Source organism: Geosmithia morbida (genome assembly GCF_012550715.1).
Source record: "Geosmithia morbida isolate 1262 chromosome Unknown scaffold_0, whole genome shotgun sequence".
Classification (NCBI taxonomy): Eukaryota; Fungi; Ascomycota; class Sordariomycetes; order Hypocreales; family Bionectriaceae; genus Geosmithia; species Geosmithia morbida.
Window position 1 is genome coordinate 1114513 of NW_023336187.1, and position 24529 is coordinate 1139041.

A 24529-nucleotide genomic window follows, 5' to 3' on the forward strand; every position below is an offset into this window, starting at 1 on the left:
CCATGGCCATGCCGATATCCGATCGCGCCCACATGGGGCAAGATCCGAGTCAATCCCCCGAGCCTGGTCGAGAAGAGCTGGACCTTCCCGGTCTTTCTGCCGCGGACGAGCCTAACGACGTCCCATCCAACCTCGACGGGCCTGTTCGCAAGCGTCGCAGGAGTCGCAAGGGTCTCGACAAGCGCTTTGAGTGCCCCGCCGAAGGTTGCGGAAAGAGCTATTCGCGCGCTGAACATCTGTGAGTCGACCGTCGCCCGACATGGTGCTTCTCTACTCGGGAAGACGGGCATTGGTACTGACGAGCCCTCAGGTACCGCCACCAGCTCAATCATAACTCGAAACAGGTCTACCGCTGCGAACACCCTGGCTGTACCAGGACCTTCGTCCGTGGCGATCTCCTCAAGCGACACATGGACCGCCATACAGCCAAAGGCTCCCAGCTAAGCCGACGAGATTCTAGCCTTGGCCAAGCTTCCCCAACCCTAGCCGCTGCCCCGGGATCTACCTCTCCGGAAGCCAAGAGATCTGCTCCCGGACACCAGGTTTCAGAGCATGGCCAGACCAGCACGTCCTACCGGACCCACGATGCTTCTGGGTCGTATACCCAACAACGCTATGCTGTCATCGGTACACAGCATCAGATCTCGTACCGCAACGACGGTGCTCTCAGCGTCAGCAAGGCCCCTGCTATGAACACCTACTCCCAGGAGTCGACGTATGCCACCGGCATGCCCGACGAACATTCGCAATCCCCCGTTGCCCAGGGACCGTCCATAGCCATGGGTAGAACCGACGCCTCCACGTTTTCACCAATACCAAACATTCAGTCTTACCGCAATCACTCCAGTGCAGGTCCGACAGCGGTGAGATTTGTCTCGCAATCCAACGTCATGCCCTTCAACCTGCCACCCTCTCAGTATCAAAATGAGCATAGAATGTCCCACTCGGATGAGCAACAGTCGTCTTACGCGCACACCAGCGGTGACTATGCAGACGCAGCCCAGCAGCAGCAGCAGTCTAATGACATGATGCTGCTCAACCAGATGGCCATGGCCGGTACAGTGCCTGTGTTTGGCACTGATGGGTTTAATAAGTCTCCCTATGCTGGTATGCCTGAGGATTTCCTCTCGTACCTGTTCAACAATGTACCTTCGAACGAGAGATCGCCGATAAGCAGGGACATGATGCGAGTGACACCGACTTATGCCAAGTAAGTACTCCACCTGCGTAGACAGCCGCGAGGCCCTCGTCCGGCCTATCCATTCTTGCGGCAGACATTTCGAGCTGACGAGACGACAATCTTCTAGCTATGGTGACTTGAACAGCAATCAGCTCTCTGCCTCCTTTTCGGGCGCCACTAACCCCTCGGCTGCGGGCTACTTCCCTGTGGCCCCCCACCAGGTCATGGCCGTTAATAACATCTTGGACCAAAACGTCCCAGAAGCTACCATCTCGGATGAGAAGAGCCAGGAAATCTTTGATTTCATCAGCCAGCGATTCCACCAAAACGACAATGCCCCTGCCGAACGCCGCAGGGATAGCATGACCGACGGTGACCGGTCTAGTGAGACGCACATGCTGAGCAAAAGGATGATGCAGGCTTACATCGGCTCCTACTGGTATCACTTCAGTGACCAGATGCCCATTCTGCATAAGCCCACCTTTTCGCCCGACAGAACACCCAATCTGCTACTCATCGCCATGATGACCATCGGCGCTGCCTTGCTGGATAGGACGCACAGCCCCAAGGTGGTCAAGGCGGGTGCCAAGCTGTCCAACTTTCTCGCCTGGCAGCTAAGATGGGAGATCTTCATGGACGAGAACTTCCGTCCACCGGCCAAGCTGTGGGTGTTTCAGACTCTTATACTCCTCGAGCTGTACGAGAAGATGTACTCAACGAGAGAGCTCCACGAGAGGGCGCACATTCACCATGCTACCACGATTCAGCTCATGCGTCGAGGACGAGCCCTGATTGGGAAGTCGGCTGCCGAGTCACCATCAAGCCACGCCGAGAATCTCAACGGTTCTTCGCGGCAGTCGTCAGCCGCGCATCAGACAGCAGACGAGTGGTGGAAGCAGTGGATTGTGTACGAGGCCACTCGGAGGGCGGCCTTTGCCGCCTTTGTCATCGACTCGGTTCATGCTACCATGTTCGGCCATTCAGGCGTCATGGTGGCCCATGAGATGCGGCTACCCCTCCCCTGCGACGAGTCTCTGTGGCAGGGATCGAGCAGCGCCGAGGTCGGACGAATCGAGGCAAATCTGCTGTCGCGGGGCATCAAGCCTATATCTTTCCTCGAGGGCCTCAAGCGCACCCTGAGCAACCAGGAGGTGCACACCAACTTCTTCGGCCGCACCGTCCTCATGGCCGGGCTACTCAGTGTATCGTGGCATATGCACCAACGCGACCTGCAGGTCAACGTGCTGGGCGGCGGTGTGACCAGTTCGCTCGGCGGCAGGGACCGGTGGCGCGCCACGCTCACCCGGGCCTACGACACGTGGAGGGCTGAGGCAGACAAGGCCCTTCTGAGTAGCGACGGGCCCAGCGATCCATATCGCTACGACGCCGCCCGGCGCAACGAGCTGAACGTCATATTTGAGAGCCGCACGGTGCTTCACCACCTCGCTCACATGGCTATGCACGCCGATATTGTGGATCTCCAGGTATTTGCCCGATCCAAGAGACTCCTGGGACGTGCCATTGGACCACAAGAATTCAAGAGCGCCGAGCGCAGGATTCGCGACGGGTGGGCCCCCTCGGCCAGGGCCCGTGACGCAGCCTACTATGCCCTCAAGTTCCTGTGCTCGGTCCTGATACCGGATGCCGTGAAGCAGCCGTCGGGAATGGACATGCCCTTGGGTGGCGCCTCTGCTTACCGCAATCGGGATGAGCCCTACCAGGCAAGGGACGACGTGCTTCTCAACCGCCCATGGGTCCTATACTTTGCCATGCTGGTCGTGTGGTCCTACGGGTTCGCCCTTCAGGGGAAGCCAGCCGATGCCAGGCTTCCGACCAACGACCGTACCAAGGAGAAGCTGATGCGCGACTACCTGATCAAGTTTGGGTCCATCACTGACCCGAGTGAGCTGCAGAGGGCGAAGGGCTTCAATGACAACACCGGTGCCTTGGTATTTCTGAGGGACACTTTTGACGATACGAGATGGGAGCTGCTGCACGAGGGAGCGAGGTTGTTGGACAACTGCATCATATTGAATACGGGAGACGGTTTCTAGCGTTTGTCAGGGCTTCTCCCCACCCCCCCCCCCCCAGATGTGCATCTTCCCTCTTCTTATCGTCTTCCATATACTCTGTGCTTTCTGTTCTCTACATCTCTCTCCTCTCTCTTTTTCTTTCTCTCTTCCTCTCACTGACAACGATGAAATGGTATGTATGGAATATGCAACGAACATGGGCGCAGGAAAGCAGAAACGATGTATGGACTATGGACTGTCTCACTCTATTTTTTTTTCCGTCGGATATTTGGGTTTGATATAGGTTGCCAGGAATACCCCGCAGGCATGTTTTATTTCTTGCCTCCTTTTTTCTTCTTCTGTTTTCGTACAACCTATGGCGGTCTGTGTAGCATCGAGTAGAAGCATTGTTACGAGTACTTATCAGGACCGGAACTTCTGCCGGTAGTCGGTGTACTAACTGACTAACAGCCGAAATACATGTAGAACGGAAAACGAGTGCAGGAACCACATCAGTAGTGCTGATAGTAATATGCCGTCCTCCGGGGTTACCACTATCCCCGCTATATCACGGATGAGGTTCCGCTTCTCATGATGATGCACGGCCCCACAGGTAACAAACCCCGAACAGATATGGGGTGGATTCGATTATTCACAGCGCTCCTCATATCAGAGAAGTACAGTGGGTATCACTGCGGCTTTAATAGGCTCTTTGACACGACACTAATGATGTAAAAGAGAGACAAGGCGTGACGGGTTACGGGACGAAGAGTCACCCTGGGCGTCATGTCCGTGAATCCCGGGTACTGATACTAGTGCAGACAGGAGACGTTCAAGGGCATCATTACTAAGTTGAGATGTTACCCGATGTCCCTCCTTGCACCCGCATTGCATTGCACCCCCGCCGACGACGTCTGTCCTTGCAGCCTCATCGTGCACCTGCTTCCTTTTCATTTCGATTGAACATTGCCATCTATCCCCGCTCGGTTCCTCTAAATTCTCAACAGAAATTTCCTTCATTTTCTTCTCGTAATTCCAATTCTCTAGGCTCCATTCCCCGGACGATCATCACTAGTGCACGTGGTCTGTCCGACCTCGGCATCATGAATGACGACACTCACAGTAACGACCTGACGGGTCTCCCCGGCGAAATGCTAGAGCACATACTCACCTTCCTCGACCCGGAGAGCCTGTTCGCCGCGTCGAGAACATGCCGTTCTCTGAGGGGGATCGTATGGGGGAATCAGAGGCTCTGTCGGAGCGTATATCTTTCGCATCTGGTACGCCCTCCCCGCACCTTCCTCTCCTTCCCATCGCTGAAGTGTGCTCACTCGACGAGGTAGGATGAACCGGAGGATATGGATATCGATTGGCAGGGTGAGCTTGTTGGATTGTGTAGGTTGGAGAGCATATTCAATCCCAGGAATGACCCTGACAGGGAGGTACGACGGCGTTTCTGCAAGATGTGAACAAAAAGAAGAGGGTGGAGCATGACTCGGCTGACTTTGACAAGGTCCGCCACCTGCATGCCGTCCACGATACTATCACCAGCCTCCTCAAGAATGCGTCATGCAACGACAGCAGCGATGATGAGAGCGCCACCGTAAAGGACGAGGGCAACCGTGGTGCCGGTGGAGAGAAGAGCATCAGAGATAGCAGGAACGTATCCCGTCTACGACAACTCATGGCGTCCAACGAGCCCATGGCCCAAACTTTCATGCAGCAGTCTTCGCTGTTCGAACGCATGAGGAAGACAGCGTGGCTATCCTCGACGATGTCGCGGTACGACAACACACCGACAGAGGAGCACCAGATGTCGGCGCGGCTCCACTGCCTCTACGGACGCCCCATACTGAAGACCGGCCGCACCCGTTCCAACAGGAGCTACCCCTACGCCTGCTCGCGGGTGTACGACATGCGCCTCTACACGACGAACACCATGTGGGGCCCCTTTAGGGAGGACGGGTCGAAGAGGGTGGACTGGGAGAAGGTGGAGGCCATCAATATCGTGCTCTCGCACAATGTCGGCTCGCAGTGGCCGCAGACGAAAGTGTTTGACGATATCTGGGACACGCCCTTCTCCGGGTCGTTTCCAAAGTCTCAAGCGCCTGTTTCTGTGCCGCGGAGCTTGGGGGACCTAGCCTCCAGGGATCCTTACGGGGTTACCGGAGCGTGGTATCGGGTGAGCATCTCTTCCCCACAACACACTGTCTGCTCATATCCTTCTATTTCTTGTTATCGTACCTGAGTCTGTCTGCGGGACGGAAAAATAAATAAATAGCGCTGACTCTGAAGCATGGCAGGTTGTCTGCTTCCTCGACTACTCCGACTTCTTCCACTACAACTTCTCCATGGGCGGTCTCATCCCACACAACACCCCCCGGCAGCCGCTCAATGTCGGTGAAGCGACGAGACTCATCATCATGGATCTGAACGTCACAAGCATAGAGGACCCGGGACCCGAGGATGGCCAAGGCCTGCCTATAGTGCACTTCGAGGGGGAGTCCCGGTCGATACACCACTCGCTCGATAACAATGCCAACTCTGAGCTGCGAGGTACGCAGGGCATGGCCGTGTCTCATCTTGAAGCTACCGAGCGTGTTCAAACTGACATGGCGTTCTTGCAGGCTCCGTCCGTCTGACGAGGGAGGGAGAAGTGCGGTGGACTACCGTGTCCATCTTCCACGGACAGGAACGCTGGCGGAGCGAAGGTGTTCAGGTCGGCGGAGTACAGTCTGCACGCGGGGTGGTAGGGACATGGTTTGACAGGTAGATCCCCCCTTCTCCTCTGTCTCCATTACTACCCACAGAACGGAGACGGAAAAAAAAAAGAGAAAGAGTATATATATATATATATAAAAGTAAAAAAACTGACGAGATCCCAGGGACTACGACATGCATGGGCCTGTGGGCCCTACCGCGTTTTGGAAGGCAGCCGACGGCGAGAACCCGCGCGGAGCACTTCTCGAAGGCATATCGGGCGTCATGGTGGACGCGGCTTGGCCGCAGGGTGTGCTGCCGGCGGACGAGAACGACATGATCTTCCTAGACGGTAATGGCGAGGATGACGATGAAGACGACAGCTGGGATGCCGATCTGGATCCTGTGGCTGACGAGCTGCCTGGGTTGCTGCTAGATGCCGAGATGGACTTGGTGGATGTGGCGCTGCATCATCCTTCACCGGCGGTGTGAAGGTGGCTTTATTCTTCTTCTCTTCTTCCTCGTTTCTCTCTCTCTCTCTCTCTCTCTCTCTTATTTTTTATTTTCATTTTTATTTTATTTTCATTTTATATTTATTTTTTGGCGTCTTGTAATGTCCGTGTTGACCCCCTTCATTTATTATTGCTATTATCCTACACTGTTTGGAGTTCTTCTTGTCGAATCTATCATCTGATTTCACGTAATGAGGGGTAGTGTACATGATATATATAATCTAGCCTCCATTCTTCATCTCTCATAAGGCCCAGACTTAGAGCAGGCGCGGATCCGATCATAGCTTAGCCTTGGCCTTGACGTCAATGTCACTGTCGATATTCACCTTGCCGTGCTCACACGTGGCCATGACGGCGCCGTCGGACCTCCGGATCATGGTGCCCCGGAGGGTGGCCAGCCTGCGACCTATCTGGACAATCTCCCCCTTGATGAGGACCTCGCAGCCGACGGGCACGGGGCGGAGGTAGGTGACGTTGAGGGTGCGGCTGACGCCCATGTACCTCCAGTAGTCGGGGGCGCTGACGGCGGCGATGGCCATGGTGGTCAGGTAGTCGAACAGGGTGGCTGCGGCGCCGCCGTGGAGGTTGCGGAGGCGGTTGCAGTGGTCCCCGTGGACGGTGTAGGAGAAGGTGGCGGAGGGGTTGGGGGAGTCGACGTCGACGGAGACCAGGCCCACGCAGGGCATGATGGAGCTCATCCAGTCCTGCTTTGATGCGACGAGGTTCGTCAGCCTGTGTCGGTGGGGAGTTTGAGAGGATGAACAGAATGGATAGGAGAGACGACGAGAGAGACGGTGAGAGATGGTGGGATGGGGTGGGCAGGCAATCATGATGTGAATGGGTGAATGGATGAAGACAACGTACTCCCATTATGTGGTTCCCCTTGTCAGTCTTGGTCATCTGCATCCATCCCAAGACTCGCTCTTCTGGTGTTGCCTTGAGAAGATTGTCGTAGTGTTCGATCTCACTTGGGCCATTCGAGGATTCCTTGCCGGACCGGGCCATGGTGATCGTATGAGATGAGAAGAACGCCGAGACGGTCGAAGAAGAGTGCGGGAGGAGAGGATGATAGAAGAGGAAAGAGGATGGATGGGAGAGAGAGGTGACGATGATGGTACTTGCAATCTGTGATGCTCCGTAGCAAAAAAAAAAAAAAGGAAAATTAGAGTAACAATAGTGGTGATGGTATTATATATTATAATAATACAGTATTACCACTTCGCTGGAGAACACAGAATAATTGACGGCTATTACGAAGATGAACAACGACACAATCGTCAGCGGCAATAACGTATATTATCAGATACGCAAGCCGCACGGGACGAGGCATGCATGCAGCTCGGACACTTCTCTCGTCCCGCTCCTGGGCGCTCTCCGTGCTCTCTCTGGGAGCTGAGGTTCGGCTGATACTGCGGGGTGAGGTCTGTCTCCACGTCTTCCCAAGCTCCAGCCGGCTACAGCGCCGATCAGTAATACTACGTTACTACTCCGTACCATCATTACTTTACAGTGGGCTTCTGACCCCTATAAATTCCCAGACGCGTGTGCCGAGGCAACTGTTCCATCACACGAGGAGCTCGCTTATTCATCCGTCAAAACGTCTGGGCACGCCCATCGTCACGTCCTTGGATTCCGTACCATCACGACGCCCTGATACCAATCATCCTCGATCTCTCGTCCGTCCGTCCATCTCGCATGCCTAGCAACGTCTCCGATATCGGGACATGGTGTCGACACATGCAACATCGGCCAAAGCTCTGATCGGCATCGACCACCGTCACCATGGAATTCGTCACTGCCCTACGGGGCACCTTTGACGACCAGAAACCGTCGCTCTTCGAGATCCTGTCGGAACAGCAGCTGAACGGGCTCCTGCCGCCGACGCTACGATACCTCCTCACCGTGGCCACCCACCGACACCCGCGCTACCTCCTCCGCATACTCAACTCCTTCGACGAGCTCTACGCCCTGGCCATGCTCGTGGTGGAGCGGCACTACCTGCGCACGCGTGGCGGGTCGTTCACCGAGAACTTCTACGGGTTGAAGCGCGACAAGGCTCTGCGAGCCGAGATCCCGCGGGCCGGTGCCGCCGCCCCGCACGCCGCGCGCGAAGCTCTCCGGCTCTCCTCGACCGACGTCTGGCGCAACCTCGCCGTGCTCGTGGGCGTGCCGTACCTGCGACGCAAGCTCGAGGAGTCGTACGAGGTCAACGCCCCGCGGGCCCTGCTCGGCGCGGCCTACACGCGCATGCCCGACGAGCCGACCCTGCGGCAGCGCTTCATGCACTACTACCGCTGGTTCCTGCGCAACATATACCCCAGCGTCAATGCGGGCTACTGCTTCGCCGTGCTGGCCTTCAACCTCGCCTACCTGTTCGACGGGACGAAGTACCACAACCCGCTCATGTGGCTGATCGGGACGCGGGTGCGGCGCATGACGGCGGCGGATCATCAGGCCATCGACGCGCTGTCCTCCCCGGGCCCGGGTGCCGCCGCCGCCGCCGCCGCCGCCGGCAAGCGCCCCGGCTGGATCTCGCTGCTGTCCCCGAGAGAGCTGGGGCCGCGCGTGCTGTCCAGCCTGTCGATGCTGCTCCCCATGAGCATCTTCGCGCTCAAGTTCCTAGAGTGGTGGTACCAGTCCGACTTTGCCAAGCAGCTGTCGCAGAAGGCCACCGAGAACATCGAGCTACCGCCGCCGACGCTGCCGGGACAGGTCAGGACCGAGAGCAAGGGCGAGAAGAAGGGTGGCGAGAAGGACGGGACGGAGGAGGAGCAGCGGGATCCTTTGCCGGAGGACGCCCCGGTGGCGACGCCCTCGATGCTCCCCATCTACACCGTCAGCCCGCCCGACGACTCGTCGCTGTGTCCCGTCTGCCAGGGCGAGATGGTGACGCCGACAGCCTGCCAGACCGGCCTGGTATACTGCTACACGTGCATCCACCGCTGGATAGAGGGCACGCACCCGATGCAAGAGTCATTCATGGAGAACCGCCACGGACAGTGGGAAAGCGGTCAAGGTCGGTGTCCAGTCACCGGACGTCGCGTCCTAGGTGGCACCGAAGGACTCCGAAGAATCATGGTTTAAAAAATTTGAACCTTTTTTTTTTTTTTCTTTTTTTTTCTGCTTCATCTTCTACTCTCCGATGTTGTATATCACCATACCAGCTCCCTTGCGAACAGCTCCCTCCCTGCATTGTACCCCTGCCAAGGAAACCTTTTTCTTTCCCCTCTCTATCCTTCTTTCCATCGTCAGCTCCTCATCCTTCATCGGAGCAAGGGGAGGGGAAGAACCCCACAAGTGTAAATTTAAATCGAGAATCGAGGAGAAAAGGGCGAGGCCGGGACCCGAATATATCATCCGTAGTGCTACGTGGTAGAGAAGAATGGCATTCCAACGTTGCAAGTGCTGCTACCCAGTGCACCTTGGCCTCTGCTAGGTATGCGGCGTCACCCTTGGAAAAGCGTATCTGGGGTGGGGAAGCAGGAGGAATATGAGTGATGAGGGAGGAAGGGAAGGAAGGAAAGGGAAGGAAAGGAAAGGGAGAGGAGAAATTCACACGCTGGAATTGAGGAGCCGTCTGATGGAATGCATCCTTCACTGACCTTGTCTCGGATGGACAATAAAAAAAAAAGTCAAGGGCGGCGCCAAAGCCTGCGCGGCGGGGGGGGAGGGAGCCACGAGGGAAAAACCGACCCGGACGCCGACGTCGACGCCGACATCAACGGCAACATCAACGGCAACACTAGACGGCAATGATTCAATGGTGTGTGGTATTGAGATTGAGGTGAGAGACGATCCGATCCACTCAATCTACACAACTCAACCGATCCACTCAATAGCCGGCCACGCCCGAGTTTGTGGGAGTTGATCATCAGAGACACCATCGAACAGCTGAGGAATGGGATATCCGTCGTATCTTCCATGGGATCACGGTATTGGCCGACCACGACGGTCTATCGGACTTGTCACACGTGCATCTCCTGCTAGTTCCCGAAGTGGCTGTGAGACCGTCTCTCTTTTAGGCTCTTACCGACCTCTCCCTCGTGTGCTGCAACGCCATTCTTCCGCGCGGCTCTCTCTGGCGGTATCGGCATCGTCATGATCGATATCATTCCTGGCAACCGGGCCCAACCTCTTGATCTTGGAAGGGCAGGATGGAGAAGTTCGAGGAGGATAAAAAGGGACCGGATGGTCTGGTCATGGTTTCTCATCAATCCTCCTCATCGCCCACCCATCCACCGTTCATACACAATCATCTCATCCGTGCGATAGACCCCTCTCTGCTCTGATACGACCACGCATAAGATCTCCTGTGTCTTGTATATCTTATATATACCGCCCAGGCATCACACTCTCGGCACATCTTGAGAGAGGGACATAGTATCGGCTTACACTGCCATCACGAGTCCTACTCCAACACCCTCGAGATGGCCTACTCTCTCTCCACCTCCTACGTGGGCGAGTCCCTCCTCTCGGGCTTCAACTGGTTCGACAGGGCCGACCCTTCCAACGGCTTCGTGTCTTACCAGAACCGCCAGTCAGCCGAAGAGATGGGCCTCGTATCCGTCGACACCACCACCAACGCTACCCGCCTGGGCGTCGACCACACCAACACCTACGCCCTCGACCAGGGCCGCCCCTCCATCCGCCTCGAGAGCAAGGAGACGTACGACCACGGTCTCTTCATCGCCGACTTCTCGCACATGCCCCCCTCCCAATGCGGCCTGTGGCCCGCCTTCTGGGCCTACGGCGCCGACTGGCCTCGGGGCGGCGAGCTCGACATCATCGAGGGCGCCAACACGGCCCACGCCAACATCATCTCCGCCCACACCGCCGACGGCTGCTCCCAGGACAGCTCCCAGGACGGCCTGTACGCCGGCGACCAGCACAGCAAGGACTGCTCCATCGGCTCCGACAACATCGGATGCCGCTACGACCTGCCCGACGACGACGTGACGTCGTACGGCGACTCCTTCAACGCCGTCCTCGGCGGCGTCTACGCCATGAAGTGGGACAGCGACCACATCAGCGTCTGGCACTTCTCCCGCGGTGAGGTCCCCGGCGACATCTCGGACAAGAGGCCCGACCCGTCCTCGTGGGGCCTGCCCGACGCCCTCTTCGGCGGCGCCAGCTGCGACGTCGACAAGTTCTTCAGCAACATGAGCCTGGTCATCAACATCAACTTCTGCGGAGACTACGGCAATGCCGCCTGGGGCGCCGAAGACAGCTGCGACACCTACGCCGATACCTGCTCCGAGTACGTGGCCAACCACCCGGACGCCTTCGAGAACGCCTACTGGGACGTCAACTACATCGATGCCTACCAGTGGAATCACGATGCCACCACTCCCACCCCGACTTCTACGTCATCTTCGTCCGCCTCTCCCACTTCTTCCTCGTCTTCGTCTTCTTCTTCCTCCGGTGCCTCCTCTTCCGCTGCGACCACTTCCACCGTAATCGCCCCCACCACCCCTGGCTCCTCCGCCACCGTCCCCGGCTCGCCGACCACGGCCGCTGCCACGGCCACGGCCACGGCCACCAACCCGGTGACGGTCAACCGCTTCTCGCACCTGGGCTGCTTCGGCTCGACCTCGTCCTTCGGCTGCTTCGACGCCACGGCCAGCAACGACGCCATGACCGTCGAACTGTGCACGTCCCAGTGCGCCGGGCACGTGTACGCCGCCGTCTCGGGCACCGAGTGCTACTGCTCCGACGCCCTGGACGACCACACCCGCGCCGCCGCGTCCGCCGCGGACGGCACCGACGCCCAGTGCGACCAGCCCTGCCCCGGAGACGGCTCCGAGCTCTGCGGCTCCCAGTCTGACCACCTCATGAACGTCTACGGCGCCGTCCAGGACGAGACGCGCTCCGTGAACCCCCCTCCCATGGCCACCACCCCGCCCAAGTGGCAGGACTCGCCCGACGGCGGCGACGGAGAGGGCGTCGCCACAGCCACCGCCACCGCCTTCACCACCATCTGCCCCCCCTCGGCTACGGCCAACAACGGCACTGCCGTCATCACCAGCGTGCCTATCGCCGGGGTTTCCGGTACTGTTCCTTCATCAGTCTTGACTCTTGTTTCTGTCGCTCTGACAGGTCTGCTGTTTGCTCTCTGATTTTCTCTTCTTTTTTTCTTTTTTTTTTCCGGTTCTTGTTTTTTCGATTCCTCTCATCCTTGTCATCCTTCTTTCGTCACGTGCTTTACACTCTCTCAAGTATGACTGGGTACGACTACATTCTTATTTGGCATCTCCGGGTCTGGCGCCTTTCTTTTCTTTCCTCTTCTGTTTCTCTCCACGCACAAAAGACACACCACACTCCTTTTTCTCACCATCGCATGACGACGTTATAATGACGGCATTGGGGTTTCTTTTAAAAAAAAATATTTCTCGATAATTTGATAGAAGGGCGTTTTTAGGAGGTTTTGCTTTTCGGTTCGGCTTCTTCTTTTTTTTCCTTCCCCCCCCCCCCCCCCCCCCCCCCCCTTTTTCCCCCCCCCCCCTTTTTTCCCTTTTTCCCCCCCCCCCCCCCCCCCACGTCACCAGAAGAGAAATAGCTTCATCACTTCTTCCCCTTCATTCTCTTCTCTCTTTTTACTTGATTTTTGAACAAGCACCCCCTCCCCCTCCTTCTTTCCATCGCAGATGCACCGGGTCGTCAGACGACGCATCTCCATCTCACTTCTCACCTGCACCTTCGACCCACGGCCCGCGTATTGACGACTCTCGCCGGGTGAAACTGCCTTACCATCGGCCGAACCTGTCCACACTGCCCGCACGCACTCGCACAACCGCAACGCCGTAGTTGCCCGTCATGGCCGCGACCCAGGGCAGACGCAATGATGGTGCCGTCGAGGGAAATTTTGGGTACCTACCGTCCCTCGAATCAGCCGAATCGGATTGACCCCCCGCGACTGACGTTGACGTCTCTCTAGCATCGACTATGTTCTCCACTACAAGATCCCCGCCAGAGGTGAGCTGCCCTCCCCCCGCGTCGTCCTTCGCACCTGTCCGTCCGTCCACCCGCTGACGAGAAGACGTCTCCAGAGCATGCCGATGCCGAGGCTGCCTTTGTCCAGCTGATGACCGACCTCCACCAGGTAGGCCTGGATACGCAGGTCCGCAACGGCCCGGACTCGTCGCTCTTCGTCTTCATCAAGCTGGCTTCGGAGGACGTACTGGCGCAGAACGTCTACCACGCCCGCGTCCAGGACTGGCTGCAGGGTATCCGCTCCTCCCTGCCGGACAAGGATGTCGGAGCCACTCTGGGCGATGAGCCCATCACGGAGGCCGAGCGGTCGCGACTGGTGTACCTGATGCTCAGCAGGCCTCCTTCGGAAGGCGGGGCCGGCATACTCCCTCGCTCGGGTCGCTGGCGCTACGTCGATTCCCTCTTCCCCCTGCACAACAACGAATTCAACAAGGCCTGGCTCAAGAAGTGGAGCACGAAGTATCTCCTCGACCAGGACGACCTCGACGAGATCCGCGACAAGTTTGGGGAGACGGTGGCGTTTTATTTCGCCTTTGTCCGGTCGTACTTCCTTCTGCTGCTGTTCCCTGCCGGCCTGGGTCTGACGGCCTGGCTGTTTCTGGGACAGTTCTCGGTCGCCTACGCCATGCTCAGCTGCCTCTGGTGTGTCTTCTTCTTTGAATTCTGGAAGAAGAAGGAGGTCGACCTTGCCGTCCTGTGGGGCGTGCGCAACGTGTCCAACATCTCGCACCCGCGACCGGAGTTCGAGTGGGATCGTGAGGCCGAGGACCCCGTCACGGGAGAGCCCGTCAAGGTCTACAGCCACCTCAAGCGTCTGCGCGTCCAGCTCCTCCAGATTCCCTTCGCCCTGATCTGTATCGGCCTCCTCGGCGGTCTCGTCATCGCCTGCAACTCGCTCGAGGTCTTCATCAATGAAGTCTACAGCGGCGGAGGCAAGGCAATCCTGGTATATGCGCACATCCGGCCCCTCGCATCAGCTGGCTGGCCGGCTTGCTGACCGAGATCGCAGGCTCTCATCCCTACCATCATCATCAGCACCGCGACGCCCGCCCTGTCTGCCCTCCTCATGCGCGGAGCCGAGGTGCTGACCGAGATGGAGAACTACCCGACAGTTGACGGTGAGCTGGCGGCCGATCCCCTCCGGCGACGGTTGCCGATCCACTGACCGGACACACAGGTCACAGAGCCGCTCTCATCCAGAAGCAATTCGTGCTCAACTTCATCACTTTCTACATGCCCCTGCTCTTCACCGCATTCGTCTACATCCCCTTCAGCCACGTTCTCAAGCCCTTCCTCGAGTTCTGGAGCAAGACGGCCCAGGCCGTCACCTTCAGCGAGAAGCCCCTCCCTACCAAGCAGCTGCGGATGGACCCGGGCCGCATCAGCAGGCAGATGTTCGGCCTGACGGTTACGGGACAGGTCGTCAACCTCGGCATGGAGGTGGTGCTCCCCTGGGTTACGCGCAAGGCGTCTGCCAAGGCCAAGGAGCTGCAGACGAAGGAGGACCCGGCCGCCAGAGACCACCCTGAGGAGACGGATCTCATGCAGAGGGTCAGACACGAGTGCGGGCTCGACATTTACGACGTCAGCGTCGACTATCGTGAGATGGTGATTCAGTTTGGTGAGTTTTTTTTCTTTCTCTTTCTTTCTTTTCTTCTTTCTTCTGTGATACCCCCGACGGCCTCCGTCGCCCGCCAGTTCCATCTTCTGTCCCTCTTCTTTCCCTGACCGAGTGCAGGCTACCTATCCATGTTCTCCGTCGCGTGGCCCCTGGCGTCGGTCTGCTTCATCGTCAACAACTGGGTCGAGCTCCGCTCCGACGCCCTCAAGATTGCCGTGGGCAGCCGACGCCCCATCCCGTGGCGCTGCGACTCCATCGGCCCCTGGCTGACGGCCCTCGGCTTCCTCTCGTGGCTCGGCAGCATCACGAGCTCGGCCATCGTCTTTCTCTGCAGCCGCCCTCCGGATGGGGAGCTGAGCACCGCCTCCAAGATTACGCTGGCGGGATTCCTGACCAGCGTCCTCTTCGCCGAGCACTTCTATTTCGCCGTTCAGATGACCGTCGACTACGTGATGTCCAAGATGGAGAGCCCCGGCCTGCAGAAGGAGCGCAGGGAGCGATTCCACCTCAAGAGACAGCTCCTAGGCGAGGGCCAGCTGCAGACCGTGCGGCGGACGGCGCCGTCGTCGGCCCCTCGGACTGCCAGCGTCGGTGCTGCGACCGGTGCGGATGCGTCGGGGATCACCCGCCAGTCGCTCGAGGACGAGGCGCGCGAGCAGTCGCTCAAGGGACACGGGACCGACGAGGAATTGTGAGTGATGTGATGCTCGCGCTGGACTAGACGCGAGAAATATTCGCTGACATGCTCGAATAGGTTTTGGCTGCGACAGCGTAGCACGGACGAGTCTATCACCATCGGCCGCCAAATTATTCAAGAGGTGAGTGAGAGAGAGAAAGAGGAGGGACAAGAGAAGGAACATGATTGGACAGAGACCTAGAATGTAATGCTGACACTATGCATCTCCCACGCACAGCTCGTCCAGGAAGAGACAGGCTCTCCGGAAAAGGCAGCTCCTGAGCCTAGTCCCAAGGCCGAATGATGTCATGGATGATGACATCTTTTTTTTAAAAAAAAAATTTAAATTTTAAAATTTTTTTGGGAGATGACAATATTCAAGATGGTCATTCAGAAAGAGATCTGCAACGATGTTGGATATCTACAGTGGCACATTGGAGATGGAGAGAGGGGCAAAAAAAAAAAAAGGACAAAGAAGTGAAATTTGATAACTGGAACAGACGATAAACGAACGCACAGCTGTGATGGCTGGTCTTTACTCTCCTACTCCAGTCTCTACCGAAATACCGACGGAAAGGGTGGCGTGTGGGCGCCCCATTGAAGCGTGAAACTCGGTAAGCGAGGGGTAGATGTGTTGATGCACGAGAAAGAGAGGGATGGATTCGATGGAAGGAGACAGAGACAGGAAGAGAAGAGAGAGAAAGGCAAAAGGAAAGAAAAAAGGACATGCAGAGGACTCTGCCATAGGTATGGATGGTATACGCGTGGCTTCGTAGTCATCCTCGCTGCTTGACTCCCCTTTTCGTAGTCTTGTCTGAACCAGGCGCGGGCGGGGGGCGGGGGGTGACACTACGGCGCACCCTAACGCCTGGGGGGGGGGGGGGGTAAAAGTGTACGGAGTAGAACATGAATGTACCTTTATTTCTTTCATGGGCAAAAGAGTAGAGATGATGGACTTTTTTTCTTCTCTTTCTTTTTTTCCATAGGAGTTGAAAGGATCCCTTTGCCAGCAGCTAGATATGTTGGGACGTTTGGCAGGATCCTCGTAGACTCACTCATCCCGAGAATGACTGGATAGATGCGATTCAGGGCGGGGCCGAGACTTGGGAGGAACAGGCCGAGCCGCCGTCTGTCCGCCGTCGCGCTCACGATCGATTTCGAGTCTGTAGAGCCAGACGGGGAGCGATCTCAAGATCCCCTCTTGTCCGGACACGTGCCCGTCTCTCAATACCCATCCATATCTGGCCGTTTGGGATCGCGAGCTGGGAAGGTTACAACTCTCGATCTCATCGACGGTCCGCAGAGAGGCGAGGAGAGCGAGGAAGAGGGAGAGAGGGTATCAGACGGGCTGGGGATCAGATGCTCGCAGAGTGCTTCGTAATGATACCTGCGAGACTGTCGTGGGATGAAGCTGTATGAGCGCCTACCGTACTCTCGTACGTTTCGAGTAAAAGCCTGCGACGTGTCCATGGTCCGCCGTCCACCTCTTATCAGTTGACCGATGCTGCAATGATTCGGAATATCCATACTGACGAGCTATATGATTGCCGAGACTGATTGGGTCGAGGCTCAACGAGGCGCCGACAGGCATCATCAGCCGAATCGTCAAACGGGGCGTCGGGCGCTGTCTCACTCACTCTCACTCTCACTCTCACTCACTCACTCACACACACACTCTCACTCTCCCTCACTCACTCACACACACACACTCTCTCTCTCCTCTACCTTTTGATAGGAAATCTATGCTATATGTAGGACATGGTAGGACATATCAGGACTTTCCTGTTCTGCCTTTATCCCACCGTGGCCCTCGTGCTTGCCGTCCCACCTTGATGCTGGTCGAGATGATGAGCCGACATTGCTTTCCTCTCGGCCGTTGGGTATGGGTACCTGTACTTCCCAGTACTGCCATGTACATGTCCCGTGCCGACACGGGAATGGGTGATGATGTATGGAGCATCATCATTTCCCGCACCGTAGACGCCTGCCTCCCCCGCCCTTCAACCCTGGCCGTCCATTCGGCGGCGGTGATAGTGGCGGACAACTGGCGCCTTCCTATTCGCGAGTCTCATTCACGGAACCGTCTCCTGTCATCTTTGCCTTGATTGTTCTGGAGTGTGTGACTGGTTGACGGCCTCATGGTGGTGGGCTTTGGCATTCGACTTTGTGGTTTCCCTCCGAGTAAGGAATAGACGGATATTGCTACTAGCACACGCATAACGCATATAGGCAGCGGCTTGGAAGAAAGAGGGAGATACCCAGTGACGGCGAGGGTACTCTAGACTGTGCATCCTTCCGGTAGATACGGCCATGCATCTCCATCTCTCCCAGAGATTCTCCGTTTCAGCCTCATTCGTCCGCTCCTCACCCTCTCATCCTTTCGCTTCTCCTGCCCTCTCCGCCCTCCCGCGCGCGCGCGTGTAAGGCAACTGTTCGTTATCTCTATCTGTTCCCTACCCCCCCTTTCTTTCGCATATCTGTGCGCCAAGAGCCGTTTCTGGTCCGTCTCCATCCTCAGACCTTGACGCTCTCGACCACCTCCATACGGGCTTGGAACCGAAGACGTCGGCAAACCACCGCTGTCGGGACAGCTTATCAACCTCCAACCACCAAGACGGCGTCTTGTCGCCTTCAACATGAGCGTGAGCGAGGTTGACGATCTTATCCTGCACCACTTCAGGCTAATCGCCGACAAGGCCCGGCAGGCAGTGGGAGATGCCGGGAGCCACAACGTCGACATGATCAAGGCTGCGAAAGCCCTGCTCAAGGAAGGTGACCGTGCCGTGTCCAACATCGAGCCGCTCTGCACTAAATATCTCGAAGAATTCGGCCCAGTATTTACCTTTGCCGTTAAGGACAATAGTATGCCATAAGATCACATCTTGAAACCCCACAATATCTTAACTTCGCTTACATACATGCACCGTGTACTGACCCCCCCCCCCTACATTTCCACCACCGCTACCGCGCATACCAGGCCGTCGCTGTCCTCCTCCCCCCTCCTCCTCCAACAACAGCCATCATTTCCCAGCACCGCGCCATCCTCACCGAGCTCCTCTGGGAATTCGACGACTTAATCCAGCCCGAAGATGTTGACGCCTATGAATTCGCCAAGCTAAAGCACGCCTCGCGCAAGGCGGCCTTAGCCACGGTAGAGGCCCTGAAGTGCATGAAGCTTGAGGCGGCCGCATCTTCGTCGCCGCGCGGCTCCGTCAGCAAACTTCCCACCCCGCCCATGCTGCACGCCGCCGTCGCACGCTCCGGCCAGCCCACCGGCGGCCTCGGCGGCAGCCACGGCCACTCCCACCAGAGCTCATCCCCCAGCAGCAACGTCGCCATGGCTGACGTCCACGACGCGACCGCCCAGCCGCCCGCCGCGGACCCCTCAGCTCCCAGCACTGACCACATGACGATGGACTGGCAGGATTCGAGAGACCGCGGCCGGCCACGCTCACCCGTGTCCAACCCTTGGGACTTGCAGAAGATGCCGCCCACCGAGGGGGCCCCGCCGCCATCATCCCAAGCCGACTGGGATATCAATCAGAGGGCCTCAGAGGATGAGCCGCCCATCCTGCCGGCCGCGTGGCTCATCACAGATGCCGCATCTGGTGTGGCCGTCATACGCCCACCTCCGCCTGGCGATGGCGACTACCGGCCCGGATACCGCGACGGCAGCGTCGGTGATAGACGCATGAGCATTGCCAGCAGTTCCTGCAGCGCACACTCGGATCAGCACGACCGACCGAGGCACACCCGACCGAGGCACGAAACCGGCCTGTCGAGCTTCTCCATTCCCAAAGATAAAGTGGAGCAGCAGCACGTATCGCCGCCCTACGTCCGACACCCAGGGCCCGCATCGCCGGTGGCAGGGCCCCCACCATCGGCGCCGAATCCGCTGTCGTCACTGCCGCCCATCCCAGCCAGCAAGCACATGTACGTCCGGCGCGACTCAGCCATCGAGTCTCCGATATCGCCCACGGGCCCGACACCCCTATCGCCCACGGTGCTTGACGTCCCGACGAAGACACAGCAGCTCCCCATCCTCCCCGGGTTCGTCGGATCCCTTCCCGGACCGGAGGGTACGATGTCGCAATTGCCCGAAGTGGTCCCCTATGGCGCCACCCTGCCGATAGACACGGGACTCATCCCCGTCGAGACCGGCGCCGCGCCGGCGAGAGCGCGGGTGGTGACCGACAAGCAGAAGGAGGAGGCTAGGATCTTAGCCGATAGTTCTATCGCTCTATGTGGTGGGTTCTGCGAGGGCACCAATGAAGTCATCAGGGGTCGTATCGGTGTCAAGAGGTTGAGGAAGCCAGTATGCACTCCGAGAAAAGGAAGGGTGGGAGGTCAGTGCTGACATCGATGCTGCTACGCATCATAGGCCATCGTCACGACGGCAGAGGTAGCGCGATGCAACCATTGCCTGTACGAGCTGGACTTTGCGCGCATCGAGGCCGACGTCGACCGGCATGGTAAGCTAACGTCTGCTGTCGTCAATCTGTAGAAGTGGCTCGTGCTGGACGGAGGGAAGCAGGACTGACGCAGACTGCCTTGACAAGACCAGGGAAACAGTACCATGAGCGGCATAAACTACCGGATCCGGTTCCTGCAGAAGAGCCACCTGACCGTCAAGCGCATCGACGACGTGCAGTTCGGGTGCGTCTTCTGCGCGCAGCAGGGCCACACGCTGGACAAGAGCGACGCGACCGTCTTCTTCAGCGGGCACCACCTGTTCGACCACCTGGCGCGGCACCCGCGGCCCCTCCCCGCCGTGCCGGGCATGACCGTCATCGAGGGCGACACCGTGCCGGACAAGCACTACAACGACTACGACATCCACTTCCGGAACCCACCACTGCCGCACCCCGTGCTCGAGAGGATCGACGGCGTCGGTTCCAGCATGCCCACGGGCATCTCCAAGGAGCAGAGCCGCCGCCTGTTTGGCCAGAGGTTGCTGCCCGACCGGTCGCCGGCCCTGCAGGTCGCCAAGGGAGCGAGGATCACGTCGCTCCGCTGGCCCGACCGGTATAACGGCGAGTGGTGCTTCGGATGGCACGAGGGCACCTTCGCCTCCATCCCTTTTGACATTGTCCGCCTCGAGGTGCCGCCCTCTGACGAGATCAGGTACGACAGGCAGAGCCTTGTCACGGCAAAGGCGAAGTGGAGGTTCTCTGTCAAGGACAAGGAGTACGGCGATTGGCTCAAGTTTGACAAGAATGAGACTATCAGTAACTTGTGCTGTAAGTCTTTTTTTATTTTTTATTCTTCCCTTCTTCTCCCCCCTTTGTTTTTCTCCTCCTCTTCTCTATACATGTTCTTCTATAAAGGGAAAAACAGAATGAAACGAGAGGTAAGAAAAAGAAAGAGAAAAAAAGCTGACACGACAATGAAGGGGTCGATCGAGATTATTGGTGCTGGTCGGGAACAAATGAGAAGAACAAATCGGGCATCTTCCCCCAAGCTTTCATCAACACCAACACCATCATGGAGCCTACGGAGGGGGTACAATCGAGGATCACATCGCTAAGAGAGGAGCAGGCGCGGTCGTCATCCATCATGTCTAAGTTTTCGTGGAAGAATAAGTACGTCTAGACCTTGTTCTTTCCTCTTCTCTCTTCAATGAACCTTGACTTTGTTTTGAAGCTTGATCTTCTTTTCATCGTCATCACGGGACATATGAGCAGTTTTTTTTTTGTTTTTTTATCATCTTCCCCTTCTCCATAATTCCAGGACCCTTTCTTCGTAATATTGAATGTGCCCCCCCCCCCCCCCCCCCCCCCCCCCGTGCAGACACGGCTTGTCCACTGGCGGAGTTTGTGCAGTAACAGATAAAGATGTTACTGCCCAAGATATATAGCAAGAATTCCGTTTGTTCCTTGACAGGAATGGTATAATAAGTATACGGAGCGCCTATACAATCATTCTGGCGAATCTAGCGTGACGGTTCGACGAGGCGATGGCGACCGCGTATACGGAGGGATCCCCCGAGCAGATCCCCGATGCGCTTGCTGCCGAAACCGTCCCTCTGGCAAGAGACGTCGTCGCGCTCCCCACGCAGACGCACCGTCTCCTTCTCCTCCTCGGAGAGTTATCAGGCCGGCTCGGGCTTTGGGCGGGCAGGATGGACCGCCGTGACCTGGCCTTGGGCGTATTGGATCCGTCCTTACAGGCGACACTGCCGGCATTGACTATAGAATACAACGTGCACCCCATCATCTCCCATCATCTCCTATCACTCAGTTCCACCGTTGACGGGGCCTAGAATATGAGTCTCGGCTCTTCTTCCCCTACCATCGCCGTCCGCTCTCGATACCGCAGGAGTGCCGGGTACCTATGCAACGATACCACACGGGGGGGGGACTCGAAGAGCGGTGCAGGGGCAGAGGCCACGTCGGCCGCTGCTATCCTTCACCAGATGCCTCTCCCTCCCGACTACGTGCCAGCTAGCTGATACCGTCTGTCATCGACGTTCTGACCCTGGGATTCGGTCGACGACGGAGTGCATGCAGGTTGTTCCCCACGGTCAGAGAGCATAGCCCCTGATTTCTAATCAGTCTTCCCCGCGTCTCGAAGCGACGTGTACTGTCAGGTAACAGCAAATCTCCCGTTTTGGGATCAACACGAGCTCTTGAGATCCACTCAGCTCTCGGATACGGTACGTCACTGGCTGCCGGTGTAAGACGTGTGTACCGCCATCTTTTTTGCCCCGTTCTGGACATTGATGCTATCCAGTCGTCATCACGTACATCTCTGTCCAGCCGCATATCTTCCACGGCAGTATACGACCTCGAACAAGTCTGGGAACGCAGCAGGGTATGCTCTGCGCAGACAACTCTCCCTCTTGGGTGAGTGAGCGGGAGATACTAAGTCACGGATTATGCACTTTTGAAGCAACAGGGAAGCTAAGAACCGCAAAGAAATTACCAAGACGATATTTTTGAATTCCTAGAACCAAACTCCCTATACCCTATTCCATCTATATCGATATATATATACGCGTGAGTATGTGTGTGTGTATGTGTGTGTGTGTGTGTGTGTGTGTGTGTGTGTGTGTGTGTGTGCGTTGTATGCCACCTGTGGCTCCAGCAACCTGATTCCGAAGATGCTTTGCTACTAGCTAGTAATATATGTACAGTGCTAAGTAACCGTCAAATATGTAATAACTCGCCCCAGTCTAAGATGAACGGAAGAATACCCCAAAAGATGAACCTCGGCAATATGAAGTGTGAAGTCTGTAGAGCGTGACTCCTATACATGTAGGGAATGTTCGACACCTCAACATGATGTAGCGTGAAGCTGAATCATCGAGCTCATGGCGACGCTTTAGATGATCTGGTCGCCGACATGCTTGCTCTCATAGTGGTGTACGCGAGGCGTCCCGTAGTTGCGGAAGTGCTTGAAGTCGAGCCAGGTGATGGCGGTCATGTGCGAGGCAATACAGCTGTATGATTGGAATCCCGTGGTCAGCCGCAGTTGCTTACGTCCAAGTATCTCCAGGCATTTGACTTCAACGAACCTCATGAAGATGCCTAGCACGAAGATGACCCAGCTCAGAGTACAGCTGATGCCCTCGCAGAACTTGGTGTTGGCCTGCATCACCATGAAAACCACGGCAGCCCAGAATACGATCTCGAGTGCGTTGAGGATCACGTATGCCTTGAGGCTGGCCCATTTCTTGAAAGAGTTGACATGGCTGGACAGGAACTGATATAGGATGATGATGAGCGACTTTGCAGCCTGTCCGGAAGAAGGGTCTGGTAAGCTACCATAACAGCAACATCACGGACATCTGTCCGGGGAAGAAGAGAGAAGAAGAGAGCATACCATTCCGAGTGCCATGGTGTTGGATCGACCTGAGGGAGCATTCTTTGGCCGGGTCAGCATCTGGACGACGGACAGAATCAGGACGACCACGACCAAGAATAGCTCGGTGATATGGAGCGGCAGCTTGAAGCGATGGTCGAAGAGGGCGGCGAAGTTGGCCATGTTGGCGATGGGAGCTGAGATCGGCTGGCGTTTAGTGTTGTTGCGTCGGTGATTCCTCTGGAGGAGGGAGGTGAAGACAGATGCTGCGGCAGATGATATCGAGATATGCAGAGGCCCGAGAGTTGGATTGGAAAACGGAATGGCTGACAGTGGTGATGATGGTGATGATGATGATGCAGGGCAGAGACAGAGAGTCGGGACGTGAATATATATATACATATATATATATACATATATATGTGTGTTTAGATGGCATGGAGCCTTCAATCTCCAATCTCTAGCACATCTCGTAGCTCAAAGGTGTGGACGGAGAAGAGAGACAGTGTATGGCAGTTTTACATTTACACTGCCTCTGCGATTCATCGCATCTCGGTATCGGACTGCCACCTCGTTGGTCAGCCCATCAATCAAGCATCAACAACGAAGACGGCGACGGTCGTACACTCATGTTTCCTCGGTTTTGGTAGACGTCAGCTTCCAGCCCTATTGGTCGGAAGGCGGCCCGGTACCGAGACCGAGACCGAGACCGACGGATCCAAGAAAGTACAAGCACACGGACGGGGTAAACACATGGGAGAATTGACTAGAGTCTAGAACCCGGGAAGGGGGCCAGGGCCGGAGCAGGATATTATCATTGCTGTCTCAAATTTGAAGATTTCCGCCAAATTGACTGACAACCGCTGTTGATCATACAGAAGGGCTAGTTCCAGTCCAAGTCCAAGGCTTCTGCCCAAGGGGAGGGGGGGCCCCCCTGGTGGCCCTACACGAGTCTTACGAGTAGACGCCGCCGAGACGGAAGATGGAGGTGTAAGGGGGTCTGTTCAGTCGTCGACCGCCTGCTTGGAGAGGCGG

At 57.0% G+C, this 24529-nt stretch overlaps 8 protein-coding genes across 8 annotated transcripts; 6 read left to right on the forward strand and 2 right to left on the reverse strand.

Annotated features, from left to right (window-relative positions):
- Positions 1-2: 2 nt before the first annotated feature.
- GMORB2_0354 (Fungal specific transcription factor domain) lies at positions 3-3234 on the forward strand (the record flags this gene model as incomplete). Its single annotated transcript, XM_035462340.1, has 3 exons — positions 3-238; positions 311-1210; positions 1275-3234. The coding sequence occupies 3 exons, from the start codon at positions 3-5 to the stop codon at positions 3232-3234; spliced, it is 3096 nt and encodes a 1031-aa protein (XP_035325270.1).
- Positions 3235-4295: 1061 nt separating this feature from the next.
- On the forward strand, positions 4296-6384 carry GMORB2_0355 (FBOX protein; the record flags this gene model as incomplete). The annotated part of the gene is made up of 5 exons (XM_035462341.1): positions 4296-4424; positions 4631-5374; positions 5496-5748; positions 5820-5925; positions 6078-6384. 5 exons carry the CDS (start codon positions 4296-4298, stop codon positions 6382-6384), a joined length of 1539 nt encoding a protein of 512 aa, XP_035325271.1.
- A 298-nt stretch (positions 6385-6682) lies between these two features.
- On the reverse strand, positions 6683-7409 carry GMORB2_0356 (Thioesterase superfamily; the record flags this gene model as incomplete). Its single annotated transcript, XM_035462342.1, has 2 exons — positions 6683-7108; positions 7269-7409. 2 exons carry the CDS (start codon positions 7407-7409, stop codon positions 6683-6685), a joined length of 567 nt encoding a protein of 188 aa, XP_035325272.1.
- A 777-nt stretch (positions 7410-8186) lies between these two features.
- On the forward strand, positions 8187-9488 carry GMORB2_0357 (peroxin-12; the record flags this gene model as incomplete). Its single annotated transcript, XM_035462343.1, has 1 exon — positions 8187-9488. The coding sequence occupies one exon, from the start codon at positions 8187-8189 to the stop codon at positions 9486-9488; it is 1302 nt and encodes a 433-aa protein (XP_035325273.1).
- Positions 9489-10831: 1343 nt separating this feature from the next.
- On the forward strand, positions 10832-12520 carry GMORB2_0358 (WSC domain; the record flags this gene model as incomplete). The annotated part of the gene is made up of 1 exon (XM_035462344.1): positions 10832-12520. One exon carries the CDS (start codon positions 10832-10834, stop codon positions 12518-12520), a length of 1689 nt encoding a protein of 562 aa, XP_035325274.1.
- A 697-nt stretch (positions 12521-13217) lies between these two features.
- On the forward strand, positions 13218-15995 carry GMORB2_0359 (anoctamin-10; the record flags this gene model as incomplete). The annotated part of the gene is made up of 8 exons (XM_035462345.1): positions 13218-13270; positions 13339-13376; positions 13451-14340; positions 14404-14512; positions 14572-15015; positions 15133-15706; positions 15770-15833; positions 15930-15995. The coding sequence occupies 8 exons, from the start codon at positions 13218-13220 to the stop codon at positions 15993-15995; spliced, it is 2238 nt and encodes a 745-aa protein (XP_035325275.1).
- Positions 15996-18327: 2332 nt separating this feature from the next.
- On the forward strand, positions 18328-21283 carry GMORB2_0360 (uncharacterized protein; the record flags this gene model as incomplete). Its single annotated transcript, XM_035462346.1, has 5 exons — positions 18328-18553; positions 18709-20006; positions 20073-20163; positions 20251-20931; positions 21084-21283. The coding sequence occupies 5 exons, from the start codon at positions 18328-18330 to the stop codon at positions 21281-21283; spliced, it is 2496 nt and encodes an 831-aa protein (XP_035325276.1).
- Positions 21284-23014: 1731 nt separating this feature from the next.
- Positions 23015-23677, reverse strand: GMORB2_0361 (uncharacterized protein; the record flags this gene model as incomplete). The annotated part of the gene is made up of 2 exons (XM_035462347.1): positions 23015-23428; positions 23516-23677. 2 exons carry the CDS (start codon positions 23675-23677, stop codon positions 23015-23017), a joined length of 576 nt encoding a protein of 191 aa, XP_035325277.1.
- Positions 23678-24529: the final 852 nt, after the last annotated feature.